Source organism: Homarus americanus, unplaced genomic scaffold (assembly GCF_018991925.1).
Source record: "Homarus americanus isolate GMGI-L3 unplaced genomic scaffold, GMGI_Hamer_2.0 scaffold5823, whole genome shotgun sequence".
Taxonomy (NCBI): Eukaryota; Metazoa; Arthropoda; class Malacostraca; order Decapoda; family Nephropidae; genus Homarus; species Homarus americanus.
The window spans coordinates 136,682-157,545 of NW_024740035.1; the positions used below are offsets into that span (position 1 = coordinate 136,682).

Below are 20,864 nucleotides of genomic sequence, written 5' to 3' on the forward strand. Positions count from 1 at the left end.
ATCCAGTCGAAGGAATGATTTGTTTGACTTTAAACTAAAGTCATGTCCTACTCACGAGAGGCAGCAACATTCGAGGGATCCCGAACGAGCGGAGGTATTCCCAAGAATACAATGCAATACGAAACGGTCCTGATGGGAGCACAACCAAACCAAAAAACTGTCTGTACTTATGGCATTTGCCATTTAGCAGAAATCAGTGCCATGCTTAACATGCCCGACCCCACCTAAACGTCACGAACACTACTCCTATACACAACAAGCCTGGCCAGGACTTAACTCACAAAACTTGAGAACTCACAACTGGTATCTTTACTCAAACTAGTAACAGACACCCATCAGATGGTTGCATAACAGCCAATCCATCTTCCAATCTCTATGTCTTCACTGCACATTGACAATCCCTCTCCGGAGAAAAAAAAAAAAAATCACAAATACCTACATACTCACAAACATTCCCATGGCACCACATGCCACACTCACATGGGCAACAACATACTCACTTTCCACAACTTACTGATGAAAGGCAACAACACATTCTCTCACTTACCAGTTGTACTTCTAAATTGCAACACAAATATGCAAAACATCACTCTTCACCATGCACATCAACAACCAATGCATTCCGGTAAAAGGTCTACAACCCTCTAAAGATATCTCGGCAACACTGATGCCAGCCTCACATAACTAGCAAAAGAGGCATCCCTTCTCCACCTCCCTGTCCATCAGGCCATACACCTGATGAAGCAACTGGTGGTGAGACCTGGGTGTCATTCCTGTGAATGAACACGTCTCCACCCACATACTTCTCAACTGTACACATCAACTTACTGGACACAGGTTCTGAGCTGACTGCCCTGAACTGCTCCCTTGTGACGGCCATCATGCCTGGAGGTCAAAACAACTCACTGTAACTACACAATACTGGAACAGTGCACACCTTCAAATACATTCTGAGTACTGCTTAACTGACCTTCTAATACACAAGAACACTTGAAATATTGTCTCAAAATTACTGCACAAATTACTACTCAACTTATTACTCACTCCCCTAGTGATAATACTGGACAGGTGAACTTTTACTTTAGGGCTTCACTGAACAATACACGAGGAAAACATCACTGTACTCTTTTGTCACTTTTCAAGAAACACTTACAGTGCAAACTCAAGGCAATGGTACTGTCATTGACAATCTCTGTATGGTGCAACACTGTATGAACTCTTCCCGAATTACACTGTACTCTAGAAAATCAAACAACTTTAAAAAAGAACCATAGACATTTCCATTACTGAGAGTCTTGCTTCCAAAAATAATTGATACTACTGTAATACTTTACGAGACTGTCCCCTCGGTACTCAACAAGTATTCACTGTCTTTTCAATTGCAATGATTTTAACACTGTTATCACTTCACAATGTACTCTGTTGTACTCACAATTGGGGGTCCTGACATGTATTTTCAACAATCAATTTTCAAAGATTGCGTTCTTTTATATATGTCCATATCACCACAGAGTCCTAGAACCATCAATGCAATTGCTGAAATTATACATGTATTAGATCTCAAATAAACATAAAACACACTTACTGACAATGCCTGTCAGTCTACACTGGTAGAACTAATGCCCTTTGCACTAAAATCATGCTCTAATAGAAACAACACAAAAATACAATACACTCGGAACTATAAAATAACTCGTGTTATACCAATAAACTCACTTGTCAAAACTGACGTCAACTGAGAACTAAAACACTTCCAATTGAAACCAAAACAAATACAACCAATATATATGACGATTTAAAATAACACTAAGTTACATAATCTTATTACAATTATGGCCTTCCGGTGACACTCAGAAAAGAACACTGCCCACAACACTCTTATCACGGCAGATGTTCACTGTTCGCTCATTGTCTGTAAATATCAAAGTATTAACTCGAGTGATCACAACCGTTGCTATTGTACCAGTGTAGAAAAGCACCCAAAAAACATTACCTTGGTATACAACAACACTTTTCTGAGATTTCACAAAAAGAATAAAAAAAAAATATGTTAGGTAGTTGACCTCTGTTTTTCAGACACTTTTCAATGCTCTGAACATTTCATGTTTCCACACTTTACTGTACACTTTACTTTAAAAAGATTTCTGAGTAAATAGAGGTGACAGTCCTAACATTAAAGACTTGTTATGAGAGTTGTTGTTGGTTAAAACTGGTAATATTTATTTGTCCAACACAGGAAAGGTCTGTATTAAGCACTATGATTAAGATCTTTGCATACAACTAAATGACAATAAACCTAAAGGCTAATAACTATAATAAAAACTAATATGAAAAGAAAGTTTAATTCTTTCCCAATATAATCACTACAGTCTATGAATTACAGATATTCATTAACTTAAAGTAATTGTTCACTGTTCAATACAGAGCTTTCATCTTGTTTTTATGTACAACTATCCTTTTAAGTTTACTCCTGGGAAGCCTCTGTAATAACACTGAACATCCTTTAAGCTGTATTTCAGGATATCCAGCACATTTCCTTAGTTTATTCACTTCCCGTGTGTTCATTTTAGAGTCTGACTTCTATATCTCTGACAACTTAGAGATTCACCTTCATTATCACTAGTGGGTGAATTACTACACAATGAGTCTCCACTTCCCTTTAGAAAATTCCTAATGTCTAAATATTTGACAGGTTTCAAATAGGGTATTCTATCCTGCACATCTCGCCTGGGAGTTACAGCGACTGGAGACATGGATCTGTCATTAGTTTTTGCACTAGAAATATCATCTTCTAAATCTGAGAGGCTCTTGTTGGCTACTGGCTGATTTCTAGAAAAATCCACACCACTTCCTTCCCCATCACTCATGTGTGACCTTTCAATAACAGTTACATCAATATTTTCTCCAGAGTTACTATGTAAATTTTCCTCTTCTAGGGATATCTTTGCTCTAAGTAATGATTGTTCATGTGGACTATGAAGACTCTGTTCTTGTGGACTAAGAGGGCTCTGTTGTTGTGGTCTATGAGGGCTCTGTTGTTGTGGTCTATGAGGGCTCTGTTGTTGTGGTCTATGAGGGCTCTGTTGTTGTGGTCTATGAGGGCTCTGTTGTTGTGGTCTATGAGGGCTCTGTTGTTGTGGTCTATGAGGGCTCCTTGCACTAGTCTCATGTCAAGTGCATTTCTGTTGTTCCACTTCAGAACTTGAATAGATTCTTCTACCCAAGAATTTACGTTGTATGATGGCACTACCAACTCCATTCCCAAAGAAGGGAGCTTGTGGAGTAAGTTTTGCCACTTCACCAAACTTAAACAACTTTCTCTTTGCCACATATCTTCTTCGGTTTACTTGTGGTGATTGGATATGATCAGTTCTAGATGGCTTACGGTGATTGTCCCTAGACCGTTTCTCTCCCTCTTTACTTTTCCTATTAATTTTTTCCTCATTATGACTTTCAAATTCTTCGTCAGTGTGTTTTTGCCTCTTCCTTTTATTTGCTGATTTTCGCTTCTTAGAGTCAGGTTCACTTGAGTTATCTTCCTTAAAATCATTTGAAGAAGTCTCTTCATCTCTCTTAGTGTTTGATCTTATCATTCTTGTGAAGTGCTTCCCATTTCTTCTTTCACTGGCTGAAAATAGAGAATTTAAAATTAGGTTAAATGTGCGGTGCATTTCTTCACATGTACCAGTAACCGTGGGAACTTCCCGTTTCATGACTATACAGTGACCCCTTGGTTAACGATCGCCTCGGTTTACGAATTACCTTCCATAAGATTCTTAACTTCAGTTAACGAGCATTCCCTTGATTAACAAATTCCTTACGAGCGCCCCACAACATGTTTTCGCTTGCACACTAGCTGTCGTAATAATCCGCCAATACAGTAATCGGTTCTAGGGCTTAAATTCCTTACCATTTTAGCAAATATCAAGAAATTGTACTATTCAATCATTTTAAAAGTTTTATATTAATTTTTTTTAGTCATTTTAACAATTACCGTATATACTCGTCTATAACCACCCCTCGTTTATAGGTCGACCCTGATTTTTTGACCAAGAAATCGTTAATTTATGGTATTCCTCGTTTATAGGTCGACCCAGGTTTTTGAGGGTAATGGAACAACAAAACCTTCAGTAAAAACACTCTACGTCCTATAAACTGAGGCTCGCCGTGCCTAAAACACCGAGTGCCGAAGGTAAATTGTTTACCATTTATTATTACGACACTTTACACTGAAACGCGGGTAGTTTCAACAAAAAATATTGTATATTTCCATTCAAGTATTTATTCAAGTCAATTAGGAGGAAATATTATTGCAATACAACAGTTTTTTAACTAAACCATTCAAAAAGCGATTACGGTAACATCTTTTGAACGAAAGAAAGCGAAAGTCATTGTTTTCGTCACGATTTTATCCCACTTTCCACTGTAATACGTACGTCATTTCAGCAAAAATATTACATTTCCGTGAATGTATTATATCAAGCACAGTATGAATAGAATACCATTGTAATATAACAGTATTTTAACCGAAAATATTAAAAAAAACGAGTAACTTCTCTTGAACATCGGAAGGTCAGGTAAAATCTTTTGTTTTTGTCATGTATTTTATCCTATTTTACATTAAAATACATCACGTTTCAGCAAAACTACTATTTATTTCCGAGAATATATTCATTCAGGCACAGTTAAGGTAACATATACATGTGATGTAACAGTTTTTCAACTGAAAACGATTCGAAAAACACGTGGACCGTCTAGCTGATACTCAACAGCTGGTTGTGCGTCATGCATCGTTGTAAACAATAGGAGGTTGATGTGGATTACCGGGTATTATATTAAGTGTGAAATATCGAAAAGGTTTTTATTACCGGTATTTTTTGTAGATCTATGAGAACTGTGATACCGTATTTGATATGATAAGTTAGCCTGTGCTAAGAACTTCAACATAGACCACTGAAAGTACGTTGTAAGGTAATTTAGCCTATTGTAAGTTGGTGAGCTTCATCTGCTGAAGGAACTGCACAACTTTTCATTACTAATTGGTACATATTTTACGTTTCCATTGTTTACTGGCAGTAAATGGTAAATATTTTTCATGTCTGAAGCTAAAAGTTGCTCCTCGCCCTTCCCATCATGCACGGGTTCAACCTAACAAAACTATTACGCATGTAGAGATCGACCCCCAATTTTTTGCCTAAAAATTTGGTCATAAAAACTCGAACTACACACGAGTATACAGTTGTACCCCACTTAACGCGGTCAATTGAACCCAGAGGGTCCCGCGTTAAGTGAAATCCGCGTTAAGTGAACAACAGAACATATGGGATTAATTCCAATAGAAACCGGCCCGACCCCCAAACTCCACTTTTTGAAGGCACATACCTATGTTGTAGTAAAAATAACATCTTAATTTTATGATGGTACATGCACACAATTAATACTTAAGAGAAATAGAGAAATACAGTCGCCAAGTTAATGTCCATTCAAATAATGGACTCAACTCCCTCCCCCTCTCACACTACACAGCCGGCTAACAGATGGTCGGTCGGTCCCTCCCTCCCCCCCCCACCCCCCACCAACCGTCCCAAGGAGATGTGTGGGATAACCTCAAACTAAAGTTAGGAAAATATAATTGACATTGCTGGATTCCTTGTAAGACCAGGAATATTTTGAATATAAATGTCATATATTTTGCACAAAAGATAACATAGTTACCTAGAGAAAAATTTTTATCTAAAAATTGTAAGTTTAAAGCAAAATATATGATGTTTATATTCAAAATGATCACCAAATTATAAGAATTCCAGCAATGTAAATTATATTCTGACCGGGTAATTTGTATGAATTTTATGAGCTAAAACAAATATCTTCAGTTAATAAAAAAAAAATAATCTTCACGACACTATCTGTCAATCAAAGTACCCCACCTTGCCTCCCCCCCTCTTCCAACCGCGCGGTCAGTCCCAACCCTCCCCCCCACCCCCCACCAATCCTCCCTTCCAGAGTTTTTAACATTTAGTATTAAATAATACCTCAGATTAAAGTTAGGATAATATAATTGACATTGCTGGATTCCTTGTAAGACCAGGAATATTTTGAATATAAATGTCATATATTTTGGACAAAAGATACCATAGTTACCTAGAAAAATTTTTATCTAAAAATTGTAAGTTTAAAGCAAAATATATGATGTTTATATTCAAAATGATCACCAAATTATAAGAATTCCAGCAATGTAAATTATATTCTGACTGGGTAATTTGTATGAATTTTATGAGCTAAAACAAATATCTTCAGTTAATAAAAAAAAATAACAATTCTTCACAGGGTAACAGATGGTCGGTTGGTCCCTCCCTCCCCCCCACCCCCCGTCCCAAGGATATGTGTGGGATAACCACTAAATTTTAATAAATAATACCTCAAACTAAAGTTAGGATAATATAATTGACATTGCTGGATTCCTTGTAAGACCAGGAATATTTTGAATATAAATGTCATATATTTTGCACAAAAGATACCATAGTTACCTAGAGAAAATTTTTTATCTAAAAATTGTAAGTTTAAAGCAAAATATATGATGTTTATATTCAAAATTATCACCAAATTATAAGAATTCCAGCAATGTAAATTATATTCTGGCCTGGTAATTTGTATGAATTTTATGAGCTAAAACAGGCAGTCAGGCAGGGTGGCGGGTGGGGCAAATCTAAAAATAGCGTCTCGAGCCGGACACTCACCGCGTATATGTGGAAAAAATCCGTGTTAAGTGAAAGTTCAGCTCTGGCGAGGCACCGCGTATATGATAAAACGCGTTAAGTGAAACCGCGTTAGGCGGGGTAAAACTGTACGTATACGGTATTGTACATAATTGAAGTACAGGAAACTAGTTTTATGCCCACCAAACAGGCATCAGTCTTTGTGTCTTTTCAGTGGAGGTAACATCTTGCTTCAGACTCTCTTCAACATAAACGCTTTTTTCTGTGTTTTCAGTCAAATTATTGGTAATTTTGAAATATATTTTACATATTGATGATATATAGTGCAGTGCAGTGTTAATTTAAAGAAAATATTCTTTATTTACAGCAATTAAACTTAAAATATCACGTGTTGAAATTGTTTTTGAATCCAGCATAAGTCCCAAGAAACCTAGAAAAGCAATTTCAATTCAGATGAAACAGGAAATAATTAGAAAACATGAAGAAGGCATTAGAACAAATGTGCTAAGCAAAGAATATGGCATGTCGACAATTCTTACACAGAAAGACAAATTCAAGGAAGTGAAAGTGAGAGACAAATCTACCAGAGTGTTCAAAGGTAGATCCCTAATAGCAGAAACAGAAAGGTTACTTATCATCTGGATTAGGGAAAAACAGATGCAAGGTGATTCAGTTTCTACTGAATTTATTTGTGAAAGAGCAGACTTTGAAGATTTTAGGGCCAGCAAAGGCTGGTTCGAAAAATTTAAGAAAAGAAGTGACATATTTAGTGTAGTTAGGCATGGTGAGGCTGCCAGTGCTGATAAGGAAGAGGCAGCAAAGTTTTTAGTGGAATTTAAAGAACTGATGGAAGAAGGAAATTATCTTCCACAGCAAGTGTTCAATGTGGACGAAACTGGGCTGTTCTGGAAAAAGATGCCCAAAAGAACATTCATCACCAGAGATGAAGCCTCTTTACCTGGGCATAAACCCATGAAAGACCGTCTCACTCTACTGCTTGGTGCCAATGCTTCAGGGGATTTCCGACTGAAGCCTATGCTTGTCTACCACTCTCAGAACCCCAGGGTGTTCAAGCAACAGAAAGTGGGAAGAGGACGGCTTGGAGTTTATTGGAAGTCCAACCGTAAGGCATGGGCAACAAGACAGCTCTTTAATGAATGGGCTGTTGAGGTGTTTTGCCCTTCTGTGAAGAGCTACCTAACCACCAATAAACTCCCTTTAAAGGCTCTTCTCCTTATGGATAATGCCCCTGGTCATGACCCTCAACTTGCCAGAACATTGGAGTCTCAATTTGACTTTGTGAAAGTGTTGTCTTTACCTCCAAACACTACATCAATCATACAGCCAATGGACCAGAATGTGATCAGCAACTTCAAGAAGTTGTACATGAAGAAAATGTTCAGGAGGTGTCATCAGGCAACTTCCACTGATCCTAAACTAACACTGGCACAGTTCTGGAAGATACAGTTTAAGATCCTGGAGGCTGTAAAATTGATTGTGTCCTCATGGCAAGATGTCTCCACTAGATCCCTCAATTCTTCAAGGAAAGTACTGTGGCCATCAATAGTCCATGATTTTGAGGGATTTCAGGATGAAACAGAGTTGCACCAGGAGATTGTGTCCATTGGTCAGAAATTGGGCTTTGAAGTGGAGGAGGATGATGAAGAAGAGCTTGTGATGTCTCATGAACAGGAACTTACTCCTGAAGACTTGCAGCAACTGGATGAGATGTTAGAGGCTGACAATGGTGAGGAAGAAAAGGAAAGTGATGACCATATGTCAACTTCAGACTTAAAAGATGTTGTTCACCACTGGGAGAAGTTCAGGAAACCGGCTTCAAGGCACTCAGAAGTTGAAAAATCAGAACTAGTTTTGTGTAATGTTGAGGACACAGTGGTCACCTTCTTCAAACATCAGTTAATGATGAGGAGGAGAGATGTCCCACAGGCAAAAATTGACACTTTCTTCACTAAAAGGCAGCGGGAACAAGATGCTAGCCCTCAGCCTTCCAATTCAAAAAGGAGAGAGGATGTTCCTGGTGGAGAATCTGTCAGTCCAGAGGTTCCTGACATTTTCATGGAAGGTGACTCACCTTCCAAGAAGCAGTAAAATGCTTCTCCTCCACCTCCAATTCCTTCTGTTCTCCCTTCTCCTCCTCCACCTCCTACTTCAAATTCACATCAGCATCATCATCCAGGAGCCTTCTACATACACACCTCAAAGTAAGTGTGCTTTACTACCTTTTTTGTTGAGTTTAGACAATTTTCGGTGAGCTGGAACCAATTACCCAAAAACCCACTGAAACAATGGTTTTGATTAATGAATTTTTTGATGAACGAGCAACCTTCTGGAACGAATTGTGCTCGTTGACCGAGGGACCACTGTATATATATATATATATATATATATATATATATATATATATATATATGTGTGTGTTATATATATATATATATATATATATATATATATATTAATACAGTAAACCCGATTAACGACTTCGGATTAACCGTCAACCCGAACTCATAAAAAAAAAAAAAAAAAAAAAACGAGGGATTAGCCACGGGCACAGGTCACTGACCCATCGGGGCCTGGGGGGCGATAATGTAATAATATTAATAATGATAATGATAATAATAATAATAATACAGTAGTAATAAAAAACCATAAATGCAAAAATGAAAACAAAAATCAAGAGTGAGAAACAATATATGTATGTTGTGTTGTCAATAGTAAGAGAAGCAATTGAGACCCTGCAATTGTGTGTAAATAAGGTAGAAAGTCAGATGAGCAACCTGGGACTTGGTCACAATTTTTGTGATGACATATGTTCTTTGACTTTTCCATTTTTTATTCACGGTTTCTGTGTTGGTTCATATTTATTTATTAAAGTGGTTAATGTTTTATAACAAATTCTATTGAAATATGAATGGCAAATGAACAAAAATGAATAGAGGGAATTAAAAAGGGGTACGTTGGAGAAAGGTACTTTGAAAATGTATGTTTTATTTCCGTAGACTTTATGTACTATTAACCGACCTTTCGGATTATCCGTCGGGCCCTTCCCCCCATATGTGGTCGGTTAATCGAGGTTGTACTGTATATATATACAGTATTACCCCGCTTTACATTGTTTCACTTTCCGCGATTTCTCATTTACGCGGTACTTAGCCAGAACCAGACTTTCACTTTCCGAAGTGCATCTACTCATATAGGCGTTGAAGTATAATATATTTTTTTTTATTTAGCTCATAAAATTCATACAAATTACCCAGCCGGAATATAATTTACATTGCTGGAATTCTTGCAATATGATGATCATTTTGAATATAAACATCATGGATTTTGCAATAGACTACAAATTTTAGATTTAATATAATAATTTGGTTTACACAAAGCAAATATTTTATCTTTTGAGCAAAATATATGAAGTTTACATTCAAAATATTCCCTGACCCTCAAGGAATCCAGAAATGTCAATTATATTATCCTAACTATAGTCTGAGGTATTATTTATTACTAAAAGTTAAAATCTAGTTTTTTCACCCATTATTTCTCTGGTAGGGAGGGAAGGTGGGGGGGGTTGGGACCCACCGACCATCAGCAGTTGGAAGAGGAGAGATTGGGAGTACTTTGATTGACAGATAGTGTCGTGAAGAATATTTTTTATTAACTGAAGATATTTGTTTTAGCTCATAAAATTCATACAAATTAGTTGACAAGAATGTAATTTACATTCTGGAATTCTCATATGATGTTTTAATAATATCATGGATTTTGCATTAGACATACAAATTTTAGATCTAATGTAATAATTTGGCTTACACAAAACAATATTTTATCTTTTTTGCCAAAATATATGGAATTTTACATTCAAAATATTCCTGACCTTCATGGAATCCAGAAATGTCAATTATATTATCCTAACTGTAGTCTGAGGTGTTATTTATTACTAAATGTTAAAATCTAGTGTTTCACCCAAACATTTCTCAGGATGGGGCCAGTGAGCTGGAAGAGGATTGGGTCCATTATTTGAATGGACATTAACCTGTAGTATTTCTCTTAAATATTAATTGTGTGAGCATACCATCATAAAATTTAGTTGTTATTTTACCATGTGTGTCGGGAAAAAGTGGAGTTAGGGGTCGGGCCAGTCTCTTTTGGAATTAATCCCATATGTTCTGTTGTTCACTTTCACTTGGTACCCTGTGGGTTCAATTGACCTCATCAAATCGAGGTACTACTGTGTATATATATATATATATATATATATATATATATATATATATATATATATATATATATATATATATATATATATATATATATATATATATATATATATATATATATATATATATATATATATATATATATATATATATATATACAGTGTATATACACACGCTACACACACTACAGCCAGTCACTGATGTGCACACACACAAACACATACACACACACACGAGACACTACAGACAGTCACTGATCTGTGCCTTAAACACACACACACACACACAAGACAGTACAGCGAGTCACTGATGCACACACACACACACACACACACACACACACACACACACAGACATCGCAGTCACTGTGCACACACACACACACACACACACACACACACAGACACTCAGCCAGTCACTGATGGGCCACACACACACACACACACACAGACACCAAGCCAGTCACTGATCTAAACACGATACACTACAGCCAGTCACTGATACACACACACACTACAGCCAGTCACTGGCACACATACCCCACATACCGAGACACTACAGACAGTCACTGATCTTGCACACACAACACACACACACACACAAGACAGTACAGCAGTCACTGATCACACACACACACACACACACAAGACAGTACAGCGAGTCACTGATGCACACACACACACACACACACAAGACAGTACAGCGAGTCACTGATGCACACACACACACACACACACACCACGAGACACTACAGCCAGTACTGATCTGTGCCACACACACACACACACACACATACACGAGACACTACAGCCAGTCACAGTCATACACACACACACACACACACACACACACACACACACACACACTTCCTCCACCACTCACCTTGTCAGCTTTCTGATTACATATACACATCTCAAGCAAAAAAACGTCTGTAGCTGTCGCCTTCATTGATTCCACTAAGCGTTAGACCCTGATGACCACAATATAATCATCAACAAAGCTATTGACCTCGGGCTGGAGAAGTCTTATACCATGGCTTACAGACTTCCTCAGTGACCGACGCCAAGGTGTATGCGTTTCGAGGCTGTCTCCACCTTTCAGTCACTCACCTGTGGCGTCCCCCAAAACCAAGATGGGACCACTCTGTTCCTATATGCTCATCAGCCCTACTAGAAACCCCTGCTCGCTGGAAATATGTAGCTGACTCCTGGGATCAGCGTCAACAATTCTGCTCCCAACTATACTCCCTTCAGGATTTATTGAACAGTCTCCAAAACTGGGCGGGCCACTAAGGTGTGTCATAGGAGGAAGATCAGCTAAAACCAATGAAACCATCACTTTTGGTAGATTTTTAGTGTATATAAACAGAAAATAATTTCAGTTTCAATATTTTGCAACTTTTCGTGTAGAATTACAGCGTGTAATTTATCAATCTAACGTACATTAGTGCATTACAGTAAATAACGTCAGAACAACTGCTTTCTGGCATTCATTCTTTAACAACCCAACTATATAATATTTTTTTTTCTGTTTCAGATTCTGGTCATTTATAAATTGATAATATTTGCGATGGCATACCTTGTGTCAGGGCGAGGAACCAAAATCGTATCTCAGTCACTATCTTGGGTCTGGGAGAGAGCTCCTGAAGTCGGGAGTTGCCTACATTGAAGTGCTTTTGAGAATCTGATTGTTTTAATCCAGGCAAATCAGTGAAAAGAACCAAAGAACACACAAACAAAAGACATTGCCAGTGATGACCAAAGCTGTCTTGGCACAATTACACTCTGGCTAGCAGCTCAGTTCAAGCCTCAGTCATAACAAGTCAGAAGAAGATTAGTGAGAGACTGCTAGCCAGTTGGGAGAAAAGGCAAAGAGATATCTCTCTTGGGAGAGGAAAACTTGCAGTTAGGACAGCTTAGCAAGCAACTGGACCAGTTATTTGACATAATTACTTGCAAGTGCTAATTGTTCTCTGTCCTAGGTTTGGATCGTCGGCTAATAAATCCATTTATCTCCTAACATTTGCAAAGCGTGAACTGAAGATTCCTGTGTCCGAACTGGCATTTGTCAAAGCACAGAGAGAAGACTGGCAGTATAGGGGCTCTCATGATTTCTAACCAAGATACTCGGTCAAGAGACGGAGGCTGCCACAGAGAGACAGAAGAGGAGAAGAGTTGCGAGAAAAGACTTGAGAGGCGGGTGAGGAGTAAAAAGGCCGATGATTGAGTCAAGCTGATTCAAGTTTAATAGCTTCCCCATAGCTGGTCGTGCCCAGGAAAGAAATGAGTGACTTTGTCCTAACCCGAAAATATTGATCCCAAACAGCCTTGAGCAAAAGATTCGAAATGAAGATATCGAGCATAGCTCTGACACGACATCTTTGACACACCACACTGGTCTCCGGAGAAACTACAGAGGCTAGCAACAGCTGCCTGGGTTGACAGTGATTTGATAACTTTGATGATGTTCACCTGGTGATAGATCCTCATAACAAAAGTATGAGAGAGCTCAGGAGAATCTTGTCAGTAACACAGAAGAGGTTTGATAAAGGGATAAAAGTGAATCAATTGTTTGTTCTTTGTTGGAGAAAAGGACCTTTAAAGTGTTACATGAAAGTTGGAGATTCCTGACAAGTTGATTCCTGCCATGTGAGGAGAGAACACTACTCCTGCTGCAGTGAAACCAGGAGGAAGTATTTGTGGCATTTCCTCCAGAAAAGTGACATCCAGGAGGCTCCAGCTGAGATGAGTGGCAGATAACATTGTGAACTGGCTCCAGAGAGGCAGTAGAGCCAGACCCTGCAGGCCATTGGAGGACAGCACCAACACGAACACAGGAGGTGGCAAGGGGGGGAGTCCTACAGTGGATAGAGGCGGAAGATTGGGAGGAAGCTGGTCTGGATTGTTGCTGACCTCCCACAGCAGTTGCCCACTCAGACATCTGATCAGGAGCTGGATGGCAAGACTCTTTCAAACAACAGATGGTCTGGTCCTCTTGGCAAGATGCTGGACTCACCACTGGTGAAAATAAATCCGAGCTTTGAAAAAATCACAGTTGGCCCTCCACTGCGTTGAGCACATACATAGTTAACCTGAGCACGGCCAATACTATGGTTACATGATTTGCAGTGCCATAAAAACTGGTTATTAGACTTTGCTTACCTGCTGAATCCAGTTGATCTCACATTCTGGAGTGGCTCTAGCGGCTCTCAGGTTCTGCAGGAATTTGGGTCGCTCATCATAAGCTGAAGGAACCAGCTTCTGGCACGAGACTTATTGTCCAATTCATCGTGGTGTCTACTTGCCAATTGGTTCAACGCAAGGTCAAGTCATCGTTCCTCCGAAAGGTCGAGGCATGTTCTCTTGGCAGGCTCCTGAGAGTCAGCCAAGAGGTTGTTCAGATTGACTGTGGGGAGATTCTTCTGGGTATGTATCGAGCAGTTCTGCGAACAATATACACCGTGGGATGAGGAGGGGAGAGAAAATTGGCAGTCAAAAGTTCTTGGATATGAGACTTATGAGAGGATCTGGGCATGACGAATCGGTTGGTGATGATTCCTTCAGGGTCAGGAACTGACTCCTGGGGAGTCAATCTAGGTGCCAAAGGCCCTCGCTGATCTCATGAATCTGGATAACATCAGGCTGACAGTGAGCCCCCCTCTTACCTGCAGCCTCACCAATGTTCAAGTCCAGGCTTTCCTGGACAACCCCATGCATGTCACCATATTTTCCTTGCATGAGTATAAACGTTGTGTGTACAGCAAGTGGCGACCCAACAGTCCACGTGTACAACCAGGAGAGGAGGAGAGGGCTGTCGACAGGTGGTCCAACTGAGGAGGTGATGAGTAGAAATAGAAACGAAAAGACATCATTCTCTATGGTGTGCAGCAACACCGGATTAAGTAGTAGTAAAACCGGTTTTTGTATTTAGTTATTTTTGTTTCTAAAGAATAAATTTAATAAATGTCATCAAAGATCGTTTCACTATTCTGGATCATTTTCATCCTAATAAATTAACCTGATACATTTACTTTGCTAAACTCAAAGCTATTTAGTGGTGTTGGTAAAGGGTGGGAATACTGAATTTTCGCCAAGATTTCAAGTTTCGTACCTAGCAAAAGGCTGAAAACTTTTCAAATCTGAAGATATCATAATTCTGCACATAGAACTTCATCGGTAATACCATGAGCGTTTTTCAAACTCAAAAAAAAAAATTCGCCTCCATTATGACACACCCTACTGGGCCACCAACAACCATGTCACCATCAACCATACCAAGACCATGGTTATACATCAACCTCTCCTCCGACATTGTCCCTCCTTCCATTACTCTAGGTCTGAACACACTCCAGGTTGTAGATTCCAGCAGCTCTCGGCGTCCACATAGACAACAAACTAAATTGGAAACACGTCAGTGAAGTTATCAAATCCTCCAGTTTCGTCTCCACCTCCCTACGCCGACTCAAGTCCTCGGGTTCCTGCACAGGACTCCTCAGTGTTTCACAACATTCATACTTAAGCTCACCTATGCCTCCCCCACCTGGTCTTCCTCCTCAATGCCCTAGCGTAAACACCTAGAAAAAGTGCAAGGCATGCAGATTATTCTCTCCCTTCCTACTCCATATCAAGCGCTCAACACACTGACCTTTGACTCTCACTGACCATCACCACGACCTCATCTGCAGGAGTAGCTTCTACACCATCCCGACACCCGGCTCACCACCTGAGATCCCTAGTCCGAGAACTGTTGTTACCACAACCGCATCCAGCCTCGTGCCTAACGGTCGCTATAAGCAGCCCAGTCCCAACCATTGTAAAAATTATCAAACTTGTAATAAATCAGTGTATTCACTCCCAGTAAACACTACTCCTTGCACTGTCACTATGTTGAAATGAACTGTAGTTTGAGCTTTTCCCCATCTAGTTATTATATGTCTTATTTGTGTCACTCATGTTACTTGTATATTATTTGTAATTCGTAACCCATTCCCCAAATATGTAACTGTATATTTTCAGCCTTCTGGCTGCCAAGCTCTTTCAATAAACCGTTAATTATTATTATTATAATTATTATTACATATACATCCTTGACCATCGAAGGGTCAAGACGTACCTGGCGCTCCTCTCGGAGCAGCCAGGTCAACTGTTAAGTTGGCCCATACCAACCCCCTCCCCTGAACCCTCCTCCCCACCGGAATATCAACAAGTTCTCGCCAGAAGTTACAATTTCATTTTGGAAAGGAACGAAACCAGTGTTAAACAGAGGTGAACAGTGGTGAACAGTGCTTAAGTCAGTGAGAACAACTCAACGGTAACAGCAGTACCCAAGTTAACCTTCATACAGTGAGGTCCCAGGTACCCAGTCATAACGGCCCGTGAGACCCAACAACAACCATCAATGTGTTAATCCGTCTACGATAGGAAGGCCCAAGACCAAACCTCACTCATATAACACCATCTGTGAGGGAATTACTACACCACATGTCCCTCATAACACCATCTGTGAGGGAATTACTACACCACGTCAAGTCCCTCATCACACCATCTGTGAAGGAATTACTACACGTGAGGTCCCTCATAACACCATCTGTGAGGGAATTACTACACGTCGGGCCCCTCATAACACCATCTGTGAGGGATTTACTACACCACGTGATGCCCCTCATGACACCATCTGTGAGGGAGTTACTACACCACGTGAGGCCCCTCATAACACCATCTGTGAGGTAATTACTACACCACGTGAGGTCCCTCATAACACCATCTGTGAGGTAATTACTACACCACGTGAGGTCCCTCATAACACCATCTGTGAGGGAATTACTACACCACGTGAGGCCCCTCATAACAGCATCTCCGAGGGAATTACTACACCACGCCAGGTCCATCACAGCACCATCTGAAGGAACTACTACACCACGTGAGTTCCTCCTAACACCATCTGGGAGGGAGTTACTACACTACGAGTTTGCTGTTCAACACCTACATTAATCTGTATGTTCACTGTATGTTCCTTTACCTTTCTATAATGAAGGCTTTTGTTAAACCACCAATGTATGTAATATGTCATTTATGTCCAATGTATATTTTCAGCCTTCGGGCTGCAGAATTTTTTCAATAAACCGATAATTATTATTATTATTATTATTATTATTATTACACACGAGACACTACAGCCAGTCACTGAGGCGCGCACACACACACACACACACACGCGAGACACTACAGCCAGTCACTGATGCGCGCACACACGCGCGCACACACACACAAGAGACACTACAGCCAGTCACTGACACACACACACGAGACACTACAGCCAGTCACTAATACCACACATACACACACACACACACACACACACACGAGACACTATAGCCAGTCACTGATCGCACACACACACACACACGAGACACTACAGCCAGTCACTGATGCACACACACACAACACACGAGTCACCACACACACACACAAACACGAGACACTACAGCCAGTCACTGATGCACGCACACACACACACACACACACACAGACACTACAGCCAGAGTCAGTCATTGCCACCACTTAGCTGAGTCAGAAGTTAAACAATTGATATATTGACACCAAAAAGTCTATATAAATAGTGAGGTTCTTGTTAATTGATATAACAAGTGGAAGTTGACCCTAATTTGAATGAATTTCAAAATGCATATGCCAACAATTATACATAGCATATCAAGATACTTTAGCATTATTTTATGCATAAAAAATAGCTCCTTCCATGTTCAAAACATCCTCTGGATGACGTGACACAGTTGAGCCAGGCAGACCCAGAGAAGTGTCTGTGCCGGCCTAACCTGTCCGAGGGCACACTAACCGAGTTGTCTTCAAGTCAGACCACAAGACCATTTACTTTTTACAAGAACTGACATCAATCACAAAGTAAGTAAAGATAGCATTACTCTGTGCATAGTACAGTAATGATTTTGACTTATATATTTACCCATAACCCAGCTATGAACATTTTAGTATAATGTACAGTATATGATATCATATATAACAAATTATTCTACTATTATTTTTTCTTCATGGAAACTACATTTGATCTGGTTGACGAGATCGTGTAGATATATGTATAAATAATTATCAAAGATAAACAGTGTGGGTACAGGTATACGGTAACTGTAACGTGTCATACTCTGTCCTTAAGTTGTGTTAGTCCATATATGGTTAATGTGTTTCTTATATATTTTGGTTTCTTTTGTTATATTCTTTGTTTAATAAAACCTAGAAAAGTGAAACAGAATTTACTTCACCTCTCACACTGTGCGATGAGAGGTTGAAGTGCAGTATGATGAGGGATATGTTTGTTTACATCGGGTGGCGCTCATGGTAAAGAAGGGTCGAGCAAAAATGAATGTGTTGGCTAATAATATTGTACACCTACAACATAAAAAAAATTGTAATAGTTACTTACCTCCTGAGGTTCTAAACATTGCTAATTCTTTATCGGTCAGTTGAAAATCTTGGAGGTGATTTACTGTGTACTTCCTATAATGTTCTTTAAGGCTTTGCCAGGACCTATTCAGGCCTGGCACAGTAGAAGCCATCGTCACCCACATAGCCTTACCTCCAACCTGGTAAAGATGGGGCATTAAAGATATAAATACAGGATATATGAAATTAATATATATACATATACAGTGACCCCTCGGTTAACGAACTCAATCCGTTCCAGAAGGTCGTTCGTTAACCGAAAAGTTCGTTAACCGAAACCATTGTTTCAATGGGTTTTTGGGTAATTGGTTCCAGCTCACCGAAAATTTCCTAAATTCAACAAAAATGGTAGAAAAGTTCACTTACTTTGAGGTGTGTATGTAGAAGGCTCCTGGATGATGATGATGATGATGATGATGATGATGATGATGATGATGATGATGATGATGATGATGATGATGGATTTAGAATGGGTGGAGGAGAAGGAAGAAGAAGAAGGCATTGGGGTGGAAGAGAAGTCACCCCATGGTGCCATTTCACCCATAAAATTTAGCTCTCGGTGTAATTCAAGATTATTTTCTTTTAAATCAACACTGCACTGCATTATATATTGTCAATATGTAAAATATATTTCAAAATGACCAATAATTTGCTTGGAAACACAGAAAAAAGCATTTAGTTGAAGTGAGTCTCAAGCAAGATGTTACCTCCAGTGAAAACAGAGAGAGACTAACGCCTGTTTGCTGTGTTAAGAGGCTGGATGCCGCGCATTAAACTAGTCACTTTACCTTCAATTATGTTCAATAATTGTTAAAATGACTAAAAAATTGAATATTAAACTTTTAAAATTATTGAATAGTGTAAACTTTTTGATATTTACTAAAATAGTAAGGAATTTAAGCCCTAGAACCGATTAATGTATTGGCGGACTGATACTAAAGCTGGTTGCCCGGTCAGTGCAAGCGAAAACATGTTGAGGTCGGTTCGTAAGAAATTCGTTAACCGAATTGAAGATCCTTATGGAAGGCAGTTCGTTAACCGAAATTTCGTTAACCGAGGCGTTCGTTAAACGAGGGGTCATTGTATATACAGTCATGCGCCGGTTAACGTCCTAGATACGTTCTTGGAAACGTGACGTTAACCGAAATGGACGTTGTCCGATCATCACATAAACTTTTTATTTATACTTACGTGTATGTGGAATACTATAAAGTTGGGTCTTACTTTACGCGGTTAATGTAACCCACAGGGTACCGCGGAAGTGAATAACATAACATATGGGATTAAATGAAATAGAGACCGGCTGACCCCCAAACTCCACTTTTTCCGACACAATATCCTATGTTCTAGTAAAAATAACTTCTTAATTTTATGATGGTACATGCACACAATTAATACTTAAGAGAAATAGAGAAATACAGTCGCCAAGTTAATGTCCATTCAAACAATGGACTCAACTCCCTCCCCCTCTTCTCACACTACACTCGCTGGCTCTTCCCTCTTTGAGAAATTTTGGGGGAAAAACCACTAGATTTTAAGGTATAGTAATAAATGAAACCTCAAACTAAAGTTAGGATAATATAATTGATATTGCTGGATTCCTTGTAAGACCAGGAATATTTTGAATATAAATGTCATATATTTTGCACAAAAGATAACATATTTACTCAGAGTGAACCTTAGATCTAAAATTTGTATGTCTAATGCAAAATATATGATGTTTATATTCAAAATGATCATCAAATTGTCAGAATTCCAGCAATGTAAATTATATTCTGGCCGGGTAATTTGTATGAATTTTATGAGCTAAATAAAAAAATTATACTTCACCCGTGTAAAGGGGGTACACGCACCGCAGAATGTGAGCATCCTGGGTTCCGGCAGGGCACAGTGTAAACTGGAAACGAGGAATGTGGGACCGCGTAAAGTAAGGGTTGACTGTATACACACATATACACTTTTACTCTTAAATCACTACTGTAATGTGATACAGGTGATTAACTTTTATCTCTTGTGCAAAATACATGACGTTTATATTAAAATTATTCTCTGTTTTACAAGGATTCCAGCAACGCGAGCAGATGGGGAGAGAGAGGGTGGGAGCGAGCGAGGGGGCGTGGGGTGAGGGGAGGTAGTACGTTTGACAGTTGGCACAGGCCCAGGTCTAACGCGTGTATATTTATCAGTTCTTAGGTGACTAAGCTTCTCTCTTATAAAAAGCCAGTGAAATGACCTGGGTGAATATAATTAACATAGCTGGGATTCTTGTAACATACTGATTAATTTGAATATAAACATGCTATAATTTGCAATAGACAAAACAATTTTAGTACCGTAATCAAATTAATACATGTGCACTCCAGCTTTGCACTAAGGTCATTTATTTCTATTACATTTCTTTTAGTATGGTGTGTGCGTGTAAATGGATGAAAATAAATGAAGAA

General features: G+C 39.2%; 1 protein-coding gene across 1 annotated transcript; it reads right to left on the bottom strand.

The window, feature by feature from the left end:
* Positions 1-411: 411 nt before the first annotated feature.
* On the bottom strand, positions 412-18,590 carry LOC121875045. The gene is made up of 2 exons (XM_042379394.1): positions 18,401-18,590; positions 412-3,628 (listed from the first exon to the last, which is right to left on the bottom strand). The coding sequence occupies exons 1-2, from the start codon at positions 18,576-18,578 to the stop codon at positions 3,171-3,173; spliced, it is 636 nt and encodes a 211-aa protein (XP_042235328.1). The 5' UTR covers positions 18,579-18,590; the 3' UTR covers positions 412-3,170.
* Positions 18,591-20,864: the final 2,274 nt, after the last annotated feature.